Source organism: Microtus pennsylvanicus, chromosome X, assembly GCF_037038515.1.
Source record: "Microtus pennsylvanicus isolate mMicPen1 chromosome X, mMicPen1.hap1, whole genome shotgun sequence".
NCBI lineage: Eukaryota > Metazoa > Chordata > Mammalia > Rodentia > Cricetidae > Microtus > Microtus pennsylvanicus.
The window spans coordinates 131247839-131262323 of NC_134601.1; the positions used below are offsets into that span (position 1 = coordinate 131247839).

General features: G+C 39.2%; 1 protein-coding gene and 1 pseudogene across 1 annotated transcript; both read left to right on the forward strand.

The window, feature by feature from the left end:
- Positions 1 to 9203: 9203 nt before the first annotated feature.
- On the forward strand, positions 9204 to 9931 carry LOC142841625 (transcription factor BTF3 homolog 4 pseudogene; annotated as a pseudogene).
- Positions 9932 to 10705: 774 nt separating this feature from the next.
- On the forward strand, positions 10706 to 12993 carry LOC142841626 (uncharacterized). The gene is made up of 2 exons (XM_075958535.1): positions 10706 to 10713; positions 12233 to 12993. The coding sequence occupies exons 1-2, from the start codon at positions 10706 to 10708 to the stop codon at positions 12903 to 12905; spliced, it is 681 nt and encodes a 226-aa protein (XP_075814650.1). The 3' UTR covers positions 12906 to 12993.
- The last annotated feature ends 1492 nt before the right edge of the window (positions 12994 to 14485 follow it).

Genomic DNA, 14485 nt, shown 5'->3' on the forward strand with positions numbered 1-14485 from the left:
CAGAATGGGACTATGAACCCAAACAATACCGACATTTTAACAAAACTATAAATAATAATGGCCAAAACTACCAACCAAAAAATGCAGGTTAGATGACTGGATTAAGGAACAATGCCCGTCTTTGTGTTGTTTACATAAAGCTCATCTTCAAAGATGGGCACCATATAAGAGCAGAACCATGAGAAATATATTTTGGCCAAATAGAACGAGGAAGCAAGATGGTGTCACTGTCCTAATTTCTGACAAAATAAACTTCAAGTCAAACTTAATAAGAAGAGCAAAAGAAGGATATTTCACTCTGGCCAAGGGAACAATTAAGCAAGAAGACATTACAATCCCAAACACATGCCCCAAACACTGATACAACCACATTATATAAAAAGATACTACTACTACTCTGCAGTAAAAAACAAGGACTTCTTGAATTTTGCATGCAAATGGATGGAAATAGAAAACACTATCCTGAGTGAGGTAAGCCAGACCCAAAAAGATGAACATGGGATGTACTCACTCATAATTGGTTTCTAGCCATAAATAAAGGACATTGAGCCTATAATTCATGATCCTAGAGAAGCTAAATAAGAAGGAGAACCCAAAGAAAAACATATAGGCATCCTCCTGAATATTAACCTTCATCAGGTGATGAAAGGATACAGAGACAGAGACCCACATTGGAGCACTGGACAGAAATCTCAAGGACCAAATCAGGAGCAGAAGGAGAGAGAGCACAAGCAAGGAACTCAGGACCGCAAGGGGTGCACCCACACACTGAGACAATGGGGATGTTCTATAGGGAACTCACCAAGGCCAGCTGGACTGGGTCTGAAAAAGCATGGGATAAAACCGGACTCGCTGAACATAGCGGGCAATGAGGACTACTGAGAACTCAAGAACAATGGCACTAGGTTTTGATACTACTGCACATACTGGCTTTGTGGGAGCCTAGGCAGTTTGGATGCTCACCTTACTAGACCTAGATGGAGGTGGGTGGTCCTTGGACTTCCCACAGGGCAGGGAACCCTGACTGCTCTTCGGGCTGATGAGGGAGGGGGACTTGATAGGGGGAGAGGGAGGGAAATGGGAGGCGGTGGCGGGGAGGAGGCAGAAATCTTAAATAAATAAATAAATAAATAAATAAATAAATAAATAAAAGATCCAGTGTTCTTAACTGCAGAACCATTCTCCAAACACATTTTTTAATTTTAAATGATATCATAGAGAATTGTTTTCCTGGCACACTACTGATAGCAGGTAGGGACAGACATACTTTTTTGGCAATGTATGAGATTCCCTAAACAGAAAAATATCAGTATTAAATGGTGTCATACATCAAATAGACCCAACTGGTAGCTACAGAATATTCCACCAGAACACCAAAAAATATACATTTTACTCAGCTGTTTATGGAAGCTTCTCTAAAATAGGCTGTTTCTTAGTGCACAAAACAAATTCAGAAAATTGAAATAATTCCAAGTATCCTATCTGATATTCAAGCAAAAGAACTTGAAGTCGGTTGCCAAAAAACTCTACAAACTACAGAAATTTCTGGAGGTTAAACAACACACCACTAGATGACGAGTGGGTCAAGAGAGAAATGAAGAAATACAAAATTCTTATACATAAAGAAAAAGTGTAAACGCAACACACCAAAACTTTTAGGACACATTAAAAGCAGCCCAAAGAAGGAAATTATAGCTCTGCATGCCTATATTAAAAAAAGAAAGCGAGAAAGATCACAGATGAACAACTGAATGAGTCACCTCAAAAAGACTGGCAAAAGAGGACAAGTCAAAACCACATCCAATAGATTGCAAAAAGTAATAAAATCGAGGGTACAAATTAGCAACATAGAAACAACAACCACAACACAATACAAACTATCAATGAATCTAAGATCTCCCTCTTTGGAAATACAAACAACATTGGCAGACCCTGAACTTAATTCGCTAAAAGGAAAAAGGGAAGTGACATTGGGAAACTCTATGAAACACACCAAAGAAATTAGAAAAATGATAAGGGAACACTTTAAAAATACAGACTCAGTAAAGCTGGAAAGCCTTTTAAGAAAATGAATGAATTTCCTCATTTATCTACTGTGGTGGTATTTTATTTGTGTTTTAATAAAGCTTGCCTGAAGATTAGAGTGCAAAATGAAGCCTCTAGTGGCCAGAGAGTGGTGGCACACACCTTTAATCCCAGGAATTTAATCGAGGCAGAAGATTTCTGTGAGTTCAAGGCTACCCTGGGCTATACAAGATGGACCCAGAAACAGACCCAGGTGGTGGTGGCTCACACCTTTAATCCCAGTGTTTGGGAGTCACACACTTTTAATCCCAGCACTAGGGGGGTGGAGACAGGAGTGATGTGGCTGGGTGGAGAGAGGAATATAAAGGGGAAGAGACAGGAACTCAGTGGAGTGTGGAGTCTGAGGTTTGGTGGAGACACAGTGCAGTCTAGGCAGTCTGAGGATCGCCCCTTTAGTCTGAGTATTGATAGAGATAAAAGGTCTCTCTAGTGGCTTACTGCTCTGCTTCTCTGATCTTCAGATTTAACCCCTATATCTTTCTCTGGGTTTTTAGTATTTGGGCTACAATCCATACCATAAAGGTTAAATGAAGAAGAGATCAACAACTGAAACAGACTTATAACAAATATGAACATTGAAACAGTAAAAAGCTAAAAGAAAAGAACTAAAAGAAACCCAGGACCAAGTGGATACACAGTAGAATTCTATTAAGTAATCATTAAGTAAGATTTACAGGAATTACTTCTTCAATTATTTTAAAAACTAGAAACAGAAGGAGTGCTTCCTAACTCCTTCTAGGAAGCCAGCATTACTCAAATACTAAAGCCAAGCAAATACAAAACAAAAAGAGAGAACTATACTCAAGTTGGATTTATCCCGAATGATCCATGCAGAGATGATTCGACATATGTAATTCAATAAAAGTAATAAATCACATAAATGGACTTAAAGAAAAAAATCATATGATCATCTCAATAGCTGTAGAAAAGGACATTGACAAAATCTAACATGATTTCATGATAAAAGCCTTCTGCAGAATTCCCTGAGCACTGCCTAATGTTTGGCTGTGGATCTCTGCACCTGCTCCCTTCAGTTACTGAATGAAGCCTCTCTGATGACAATTACGCTTTGCTCCAGTCTGGTTACAAAAGATTCCATTTTTTGTAACCATTACAAAAGGTTCAGGTTCCATATCTCCCATTACTAGGAGTCTTCAATAGGGTCACCCTGGTGGATTCCTAGAAATTTCCATTGCACTAGGTTTCTACCTCACCCCCCAAATGCCCTCCAAATCTAATCATCTCTCCCAGTACTCCCTCCCTCTACTCCCACCTAATCCTTCTTGTTCCCATCCGCACGTGCCCCTAGGCCACCCTTAAGACCTCTTCTGTTTCACCTTCCCAGGGAGATCCGCGTGTTCCCTTTGAGCTTTCCTTCTTACCTTGCCTCTCTGGGTCTGTGGATTGTAGCATGGTTATCCTTTACTTAACAGCTAATATCCACTAACAGGTGAGTATATACCATGTTTGTCTTTCTGGGTCTGGGTTTCCTCACTCAAGATGAATTTTTGAGTTCTATCCATTTGGCTACAAATTTCCTGATGCTATTTTTTTAACAGCTGAGTAATACTGCACTGTGTAAATGTGCCAAATTTTCTTTATCTGTTCTTTGGTTGAGGGACATCTATGTTGTTTGCAGTTTCTGGCTATTATGAATAAAGCTGCAATGAGGGTAGCTAAGCAAGTGTCCTTGTGGTATAGTGGAGCATCCTTTGAGTATATGTCCAGGAGTGGTACAGTTGGGTCTTCAGGTAAATCAAGTCCCATTTTTCTGAGAAACTGCCATATTGATTTCCAAAGCACATAGCCAACATTTTATATGAAGAAAACTTAATCCCATTGAATTCATGAATGAGACAGGGCTGCCACTACTTCCAATCCTTTTCAGTATAATGCTGGAAGCCCTATACAGAGTAATAAGACAAGAGAAAGAAATGAAAGTGATACAAACAGAAAAAGAAGTTAACCTATACCTCTAAGTAGATTATGTATTATGTATAGGTGTCTTAGTTAGGGTTACTGTTGCTATGATGTATAGGTGTCTGAGTTAGGGTTACTGTTGCTATGATGTATAGGTGTCTGAGTTAGGGTTACTGTTGCTATGATGTATAGGTGTCTGAGTTAGGGTTACTGTTGCTATGATGTATAGGTGTCTTAGTTAGGGTTACTGTTGCTATGATGAAACACTATGACCATGACTTGTGTCAACTTGACATCAAACTAGCCAGCACAACAGGATAGCCCCATTCCACAAGAAAACTTCTAGAAATGACTATCTCTTTACAAAGTGCCAAGATACAAAATCAACTTACAAAAAAACCAGTAGTCCTTTTATGTACCAAAACCAACATAAGTGAAATGGAGAGTATAGAAACACTCCTATCCACAATAGCCTCAAATAAAACAACATATCCAGAAATAAAGCTAACCAAGAAGGTGAAAGATATCTATAGTGAAAACTATAAAGCTCTGAAGAAATTGAAGAAGACACTAAAAGACAGAAAGACCTCACATGCTTATGGATTGGCAGAGTTAATATTGTATAAAGAACCTTCCTACTAAAACCTTTTATAGATTCAATGCAATCCCAATAAAAATTCCCATCACATTATTCACAGAAATAGAAATAAATATCTTAATTTTTCATAGGAGTGCAAAAGATCCTGGATATCCCACGAAATCCTGAGGGAACAAAAACAGAGCTGGAGAGATTACAACACCAGCTCTTCAGGTATATCAGAAAGCCATATATTCCAAAAACAGCATGGTACTGACCTGGAACAAGACATGTAGATCAATCTAACAAAATGGAAGACTCAGACAGGAGTGCACATAACTAAAGCCATCTGGTATTTGACAATGGTGTCAAAAATGCACACTGGAGGAAAAAATAACATCTTCAGTGAGAATGGTCCTGGGAAAACTGGATGTCCACATGTAGAGGAATGAAATTAGATCCGTATCTATCACTTTGCACAAACACAATCTCCAAAGGTATCAAAGACCTAAATATGAAAGCTGAAACTTTGAAACCGCATAAAGAAAACATGGGCAGTGTCCTACATGATATAGGTGTGTGGGAAAGGACTTCCTGAATAGGACTCCATTTGCCCAAGAATTAGGGACAAAAGTTGACAAGTTGGACTTCATGAAACTGAAAAGCTTTTGTACAGCTAAAGAAATAGTCAACTGGCTGAGGATGACACCCACAAAATGGGAGAGAATCTTTGCCATCTATACATCTGACAGAATATTAAAATCCAAAATAGACAAAGAACTTAAAACAAACAATAAAAAATGGCCCATTTGAAAATTGAGCCTAAGACCTGAATAAGAGGCCTCAAAGGAAAAAAAATGGCTGGATAGCAAGAGAGATATAATAGTGGCATTAATATTACAAGAGCAAGTAACAGTTGTCTGATTGGACTTAAGACCCGCTCAATAGGTGGGAGCTCATTCTTCATAATGTAAAACTTGGCAAAAATCCATGGGAGGATAGGCCATAGTTGCTAGATGAGAACCAACTACTGGCATTTTCCTAAATTAATATAGCCTCCAACTGTATTCTAAATATTTATACCCAGAGTTAGGTGAAGTTCTTATCCCTCATCAAATAAGTTTCTTTCTTTAGCAGGTAGAAACTACTACAGAGATCTACAACTGCTAAAAAGGCAAAGACTATGTGATTTGGGGTACCCATACCCTATAGGTTATCTACAGAACAACCCCATACCTAAGACTCAGGGGACATCACAGAAGAGGGAGCAGAACAATTGTAAGAGCCAGAGGAGCAGGGCTTCTTCTGCAAATAGTGTCTTCTAAACATCCAAGGATACAGCAATATCCAAGGACGTTAGAGAATGTGATTGCTTGCATAGACCTGCATATAACAGTTGACAAGTGTCTTAGGATTTCTATTGCTGTGAAGAGGCACCATGAACACGGCAACTCTTATAAAGGAAAGAACTTAATTGGGGTTTTCTTACAGAGGTAGAGTCCATCATAGTCATGATGGCATGCAGACAGACATGGTGCTAGAGAAGGAGCTCAGAGTTCTTTGTTTTTATCCACAAGCAGCAGGGAGAAGGTGATGTTGGACCTTGATTGAGCTTCTGAAACTTCAAAGTCCACAGCCAGTGATGCACTTCCTCCAACGAGGCCACACATCCAAAGAGTACCACTCCCTATGAGCCTATGGGAGCCATTTTTATTCAAACCACCACAACACGCCAGCATGAATGGGGAAATTTTCACAAGTCCCTTCTGTGAAATGAAAAGCTAGAGGAAGTCAATGGTTGCTGAGGAGAGAGAATCTGCTTTGTGCAAGGGCAAGCCTCATGATAGGTTCTGCAATACCAAATGGTCAGTCCTAAATAAATAGAAACAACAACATTTAGTCCAAACTAAATTGACTCAAGGTGTTTGTGTGTGTGTGTGTGTGTGTGTGTTAGACAGGGTAAGAGAGAAAAAGATATATGTATATGTGGTAATAATATAGAAGAAGAGGTCATTAACTTGAGAGGGGCTTTGAGGGGATATGAGAGGAATTGAGAGGAAGAGAGAGGGGGTTGGAGAGATGGCTCACTGGTAAGACCACTGTCTGCCATTCCAGAGGTCCTGAGTTCAATCCCAGCCACCACATGGTGGCTCACAACCATCTATAATGAGATTTGGTGCCCTCTTCTGGCCTGCAGGCATGCATGGATGCAGAACACTGTATATATAATAAATAAGTAAATCTTTAAAAAAAAGAGGGCAAGGGCAGAAGTGATGCAAATACTGTATACTCAAGTATAAAATTCTTTTAAAATTTTAAAAAGTGAATATTTGGATGGGGGAAAGGATAGATAACATAAATTCATATCTGAGCTAATACCTCAATTTGAAGAGTGAATATTATTTTAAAGGGATAAGAAGATGCTAACATTAATTTTCCAGGTCATAAATGATAGTGTTCTAAACAAGAATTTAGGAGGACTTTGAGCAGACTAATTAAATATGGAAGAAAGAGAGAAATTAATATAACAAATATAATTGAAGCTAACTCACTAGAGTAATGAAATTGATGATGCTACTCCCTTAGGTGGAATCTATTAGAAGAATATTAGTTATACAGGAATATGAGATTAGTTTTATGTGTTTCTAGTACTGAGTTAGAATTAAATAAGAGATATGCAAAAGTACAGAGTACACTGATATGAAGATTAGGAAAGAAGAAGGATCTGGAGATGTACATTTGAAAATTATGTGATGGTCAGTAGGAAAATATATGGATATGCATATGGTCATTACTCATGGTGAGAGAGTCAAGAATGAACACTTAGAAGGGACTCCAGAGGCTCTTAATGAACACACTTCCCAGAGAAATACCACAGTTCAGTGACAATTACATAAACACATAGAAGTTGTCATAAAAACAAAAGGAAAAGTATGTCATTTGTTTAAGAAAATATACGAAATTACATCTATGGCACTATTTGAAAAGGAATAGGAAGTAACTCTGTTGGCATAGGTGTGACCTTGTTTGAGGAAGTGTTTTACTGAGGGTGGCCTCTGAGGTTTCAAAAGCCCAAGCCAGGCCTAGTATCTCTTTCTTCCTGTTGCCTGTGAATCAAGATGTAGAACTCTCAACTCCTCGCACCATGTCTGCCTGCATGCTGCCATGCTTCCCACCATGACAATACTAGATTAAACCTCTGAACTGTAAGTCAGCCCCAATTAAATGTTTTCCTTTATAAGAATTGCCGTGGGCATGGTGTCTCTTCACGGCAATAGAAACCCTAAGATACCAGTGCTTAAGAAGGTGAAGTAGCAGGATGGTGAGTTGCAGGCCAACACAAACATAAAATCTACCAAATGTCAAATACCATAACTCTTAATTTATTCTATCTAACCAGTTTTATGTAGTAAGCTATACTCTAGACCTTTGCAACAGGGAGGCTCAAAATCCCACATCTAGTCTGTGGTTTCATACCCTGCAAAGTCCACCAGTACCTCTCATCTCCCATACTCCAATCTCATATAAGTGCTATTCCAATCAAGTCTAGACTAGAGGACTACCTACCAAACATAGGGTGGGAGCTCTGCTTCAGTATGACAGTAGTTTGCAGAGAATGATGCATCTCAATTTCAACACCAGAGAATCGATAGGGCAAAACTTCTACATAAATGTTGGAAAAGTTGAAATGGCGTAGGAAGCCATCTTCTCTTAGATAAGGTGTTACTATGTACTGGTAGATAAGGTGTTATTATGCACGAAGTGGCTTGTTATACTTATCCACTCTGGCTTAGGTACACTCTTCAAACCATAGATATTCTTTCTGAAAAGATTACAATTATTTGGGAAGGATTTTGATAAGTTCATACCTAAAGTCACTATTAAGAACAATGGAGAACTATACAACAACTAGAGTAACAAGCATCTAATGGACACTATAATCAGTAACAACAAGCAGACATTCCTCAAGCCTATTAAGACTATTCCAAAGTAGAAAATATGCTAGCTTATAAGCATGTATTAATAAACCTAAACTTGCTGAAAATATTATTTCCTAATAGAATTAAATTAACATCATAAAATGTGGGAAATTTATAATAAATATGTAGAAAATAAAAAATAGTCTAAATTTTCAAAGTAATCAAGTCATCAGTACAAGGCCATCCAGGACTCTATAAGATGCTGCTCTGGGCGGAGGTAGTTATGTGCCTTTAATTCCAGCACTCTGGAGGCAGAGGTAGGTGGATCTCTGTAAGTTTAAGGCCAGCCCGGTCTACAGAGTGAATTCCAGGACAGTCAGAGATGCACAGAAAAACCCTGTTTCAAGAAAACAAAAGCAGGGCTGGAGAGATGGCTCAGAGGTTAAGAGTACTGACTGCTCTTCCAGAGTTCCTGAGTTCAATTCCCAGCAACCACATGGTGGCGCACAGGCATTGATAATGAGATCTGTCACTCTTGTCTGACATGCAAGCTCACATGGAAGGAATGTGGTATACATAATAAATGAATAAGCCTCTAGCTGCCATCTTATGTCCCCGCATGTGTACGCCTTATCTCAGCTGGTCCGCCCAAGACCCAATGAACGCAAACCCCCGCGAGACCCCATTTCCATTCCGACAAGATGAAAGAAACAATCATGAACCAGAAAAAACTGGCCAAGCTGCAGGCACAAGTGCATATTGGTGGGAAAGGAACTGTTCGCTGATAGAAGAAGGTGGTTCACAGAACAGCCACAGCAGATGATAAAAAACTGCAGTTCTCCTTAAAGAAGTTCTCTGGTATTGAAGAGGTGAACATGTTCACAAACCAAGGAACAGTGATCCATTTTAACAACCCTAAAGTTCAGGCGTCTCTGGAAGCAAACACCTTCACCATAACAGGTCACACCAAGACAAAGCCACTGACAGAAATGCTTCCCAGCATTCTAAACCAGCTTGGGGCAGACAGTCTGACTAGTTTAAGGAGACTGGCTGAAGCTCTGCCCAAACAATCTGTGGATGGAAAAGCACCCCTTGCTACTGGAGAGGATGATGATGATGAAGTCCCAGATCTGGTGGAGAATTTTGATGAGGCTTCTAAGAATGAGGCAAACTGTACAGAGGCAACTTCGGAAGAACTGACACTTGCAGAAGTTACAGGAGCTGCTATTTTATATCATGGCTGGTTTGTAAAGGTCTTTTGTTTATGGATCTGATCAAATCTAGATCGCTAATATTTTTAAGCCCAAGCCCCTTGGACACTGCAGCTCTTTTCAGTTTTTGCTTAAACACAATTCATTCTTTGCAGCAAATTAAGCTGAAGAAGCCTGGGATAAAGTTTGGAAAAGGGTTAATAGAATTCTTTGCCTAGAAAAAAATAAAAAGAAAATCGGTTTTGTTGAATGGAATATAACTGGGAATACTCAATACATTCCAGTGTAGGCTTCATAACCAGCAGTAGCTGGCCAATGCAAACCTTATGCCATGTGTTCATTTTGTATTTTCATCTTTCTTGTATTAAGATTTTTTTCAGAGAGATAGAGAAAGCAAAGACTGAACAAGTGGGCAGGTAGAGATGTGGGAAACAAAGGAAGTAGAAAACGTTGAAGGGAGAAATCATGATAAATTTATTTTATGAGAATTTTTTCAAATTAACCCTAGATTAATTTATACCTTTAATAGATTAATTATATCTCTAAAGGTTTGTACATATGAGAGGGACATTAGCTACCCTGGCCCTTTAAGACTATATGTCTTGACTGGTTCTTTGCTCATAATGTGACATTCATCTCTGGTAGCTACGGAAACAAGATTTTTTTAAAGTCGCTCATATACTGGGCAGTCACTAGCATTTGGCCTTCATAGAAGTGAAGTGAGGCAAGTATTTTATGTTTTCTACATGGTTTCTGTTAAAAACTTTCAATTTCAGGAGACATAGAAGGTCAAAAAAGTCAATGACCTAAGATTCAACTCTTTGTTGATATCATGTCTATGTCAGTAAATCCTACTGAATATAAGTACTGGGAATCCCTGTGTAGCTGTGAAGGCTCTGTAGCCTGTATTGGCCTTTATACATTTGTAGTTTCTCGAAACTGAGTATGTGAATTAGATTTTCTGTGTTTTTTTCTGTTTATTTAATGGGGTAATGATTGCGTGAGTCTCATTGGGGGGTCAGGACTATCAGATGGGCTAATATCCCTGAAGGGTATAAATGAGGCTTCAACTAAGCAAAGCAGAGGAAGGGGTTGGTTTGTGTGAACCAGGGGTTGATGGTGAGACACGATTCTGAGCTGAAATATCTGCCTAACAGAACTTCTTTTACTGAAGGTGATTCAACTCTTGTGCGACTCCCTGTCTGTACAACATTTCCTGCTACTTGGAAGATATTTATGATCGCGACATTCCTCAAATGGATCTCTTCCTCCTGGATAAACAAAGGTAAAAGCTTAAGATGAGCTTCATGGAGGGTTTCAAATTGGATCTTTATGAAGCATAAGCACCTCCTCCATGGGTTTCAGACATGGGCAATACTAAGTATTGCCATGCTAGCTCATTTGTCTCTCACAACAGAATTTCCACCCTGATTATAGTTGTGCTTCAAAACTCACTGATTCTGACATCAAAAGGCTCAGATCTGCCTTAACAAGGAAGAGGGCATGGGTAGGGTGTTACTCAATTCATACTAGATTTTAAAGTCTCCTTGCTGATATGACTTCCCAATTTAGTAGAGCTACTGCCTTCACCCTGTTAGGAAGTACATTCCACAGAGAATGTGGAATAGTGGGAAGCTGGTAGGGAAATTTTTGTGGCAAGGAGGTACAGTTTGTAGTGCACTCAATCCTTCTGCATTGGAGGTGGCAATGTTATCATGTACATGCCTGAACTTTATTTATGCTCAAGAACACAGTGATATCCTTCAGGGCATAGTTATTCATGAACATTGACCCTACATCCAAAGATATGAACCAATAAGTGATCTAAATAAGTTGGTGCATACAGTAAATGTTTAGTATTAATTTGGTGCCGGAGAAGATAGTTTCTCACATAAGACAGTTGGGATACTTCATATTCAGCAATGAAATGAAGGTAATTTTCTAATGTGTATGTTTGAGTAAGTCATGGGAAATGATTGAAATATTCATGAGGGCTCATGTTTCACATACAGATTTTAATTTTGGTCACATAATAATAATTCAGGTTTTCCAATATGTTTTCTGATAACACATGCACTACCATACACATGTAGAAATATAGCAGACAATATAGGTGAATTAAATTTGTGTAAGTTCACTACAATAATTTATAGATATTTGTGCATTCTTCTGCTTATACCTCTCAGTTAAGCTATTTATCTTATTTATGTATTGTAAACACTGCTTAATTAAACATCATTTAACATGTGTTGTAAATTATTGAGTATTAATTCCAAGCATTAACATGTTTAGTTAACAAATCTGCACATTTCAGCATTTGATAGATAAATAGTGAAATTGCTAATCAAACCCTCTTATAGAGGGAACTTTAGCCATAGGTATATTACTTAAATACAACTTTTTGTGACAGCCAGGACAAGGTATGAGAACTTATTGCTCTGTAAACCATGACTCATTTTGTTTTCCACTGTCCCTTGTGTTCCTGACTTGACTATATACTTGTTCAATTTCATCTTTAGACTTGCCAATGCGACGGAGTACCTCTTCAAGTTTAGTGGCCTCCTTTGCAGCCTATCAGCCTTGGTGTTCGAGCTAGTCATCACAAACTGCAAATTCTGGCGCCTCTGGGAATTCAATGACAAGTTTGTCCAATTCGTGTCTTTTGGACTGTGGGAAGCTTACTACCCTCAAGAATTTAATGTTTCAGGCACTGTAACCAAGATTCTGGTGCACACCCCTATCAATTCCATGTGGACCATTTCACCTGAATTTGAGTACGCACGGACCCTGATAATGTGGGCTGTTTCGATGAAGCCTGTAGTTCTGATTTTCACTGCAATCGCCATTAATATTGGCTGCATGAAAGACCCATTTATTGAGATGCAGATATATTGCTACAAGGTTGCTGTCTTAGTTTTGTGTGTTAGCAGCATCTTCACATTTGTTTCTGTGAGCTGGAACCACTTTGCAGATCATTATGGCCAAACCACTCTTGACTTTCCACCTGACTTTCCGGTTAAAAAAGAAGCCTTAATAAGCAAACACTATACTGTTGTGTTCCCAATAGGGGTACTAATTGCCACCATGTCACTCTTTGGTGCTATTTTTTTTCTCTTTGAGATAAATTCATTGAAACTAAAGAATCAGGTGAAGGCCAAGTGTGCTCCCATAGTGGCCGATCAAGAGATATGAAGTGAGAACTACATTTGCAACATCTGTCAGAAGATTCCTAGAAGAAAGTTCCTATTCATATAAAAACTCTTGTAGTTCTCAACTCATTCTAAATAAAGCATCAACTTTATTTTCTTGGTCTGTCTAAATGACTTCCTCCTCTGTCTAACCTGTCTCTTTCTTTGGGTATTTTCGTATCCTAATCTCTGAAGGCCATGATCAAGCGTTCAGGTATTTCCGACAGGCAGTAGCAGGGAAAAGTAATGGTGAAATGCATGTTGCAAAGATATTTATCACAGGATAAATATCAAGTGAAAGAAGGTTTGTAAGGAAGCTGACACATAAACAGAAAAGTAAACACAATTCTGTCTGGAGACACTCTGAAACTCAGGTCTCCTGAAGGCAGAGCTGGACTTCATAGTGTTAGCTATGCAGATAGTGTGTTCCCTTGTCATGTAGTAGGAAGACTATGCTGTACACTGGACAGTCATGCATATCTTTCTGTTTGTGAGTATCACAAATTGCTGAGCATTCCCTGTGTGCTCTGATAGAAAATATGGTGTAAAGATCAGAGGGCTGCTTGTCCGAGCTGTTTTTCTTGTTTTTACCTTCAGAAACACTGGGTTCAAACCCACATTAAGCTTGGTGGCAAGCTTACATAGCCACTGGGCAATCTCACTAACTTCAAATATACCCCCACTTCACATAAGGATATCCCATGCTTGGCATCCATAGAATGTAGACCATTTTATAAAGTAAAAGAAATTTGCTTGCAAATTGGTAGAACTAGAAAAGGTCATCCTGAGTGAGGTAACCCAGACCCAGAAAGACAATTTTTTTTTTCTTTCTTTCTTTATTTATTTATTTATTAAAGATTTCTGTCTCTTCCCCGCCGCCGCCTCCCATTTCCCTCCCCCTCCCCCAATTAAGTCTCCCCCCAGCCCGAAAAGCAATCAGGGTTCCCTGTCCTGTGGGAAGTCCAAGGAACCCCCACCTCCATCCAGGTCTAGTAAGTTGAGCATCCAACCTGCCTAGGCTCCCACAAAGCCAGTGCGTGCAGTAGGATCAAAAACCCATTGCCATTGTTCTTGAGTTCTCAGTAGTCCTCATTGTCCGCTATGTTCAGAGAGTCCGGTTTTATCCCAGGCTTTTCCAGACCCAGGCCAGCTGGCCTTGGTGAGTTCCCAATAGAACATCCCCATTGTTTCAGTGTGTGGGTGCACCCCTTGCGGTCCTGAGTTCCATGCTCGTGCTCTCTCTCCTTCTGCTCCTGATTTGGACCTTGAGATTTCAGTCCTGTGCTCCAATTTGGGTCTCTGTCTCTGTCTCCTTTCATCGCTTGCTGAAGGTTAATATTCAGGAGGATGCCTATATGTTTTTCTTTGGGTTCTCCTTATTTAGCTTCTCTAGGATCACTAATTATAAGCTCAATGTCCTTGGTTTATGGCTAGAAACCAAATATGAGTGAGTACATCCCATGTTCCTCTTTTTGGGTCTGGCTTACCTCACTCAGGATAGTGTTTTCTATTTCCATCCATTTGTATGCAAAATTCATGAAGTCCTTGTTTTTTATTGCTGAGTAGTACTCTAATATGTATAAA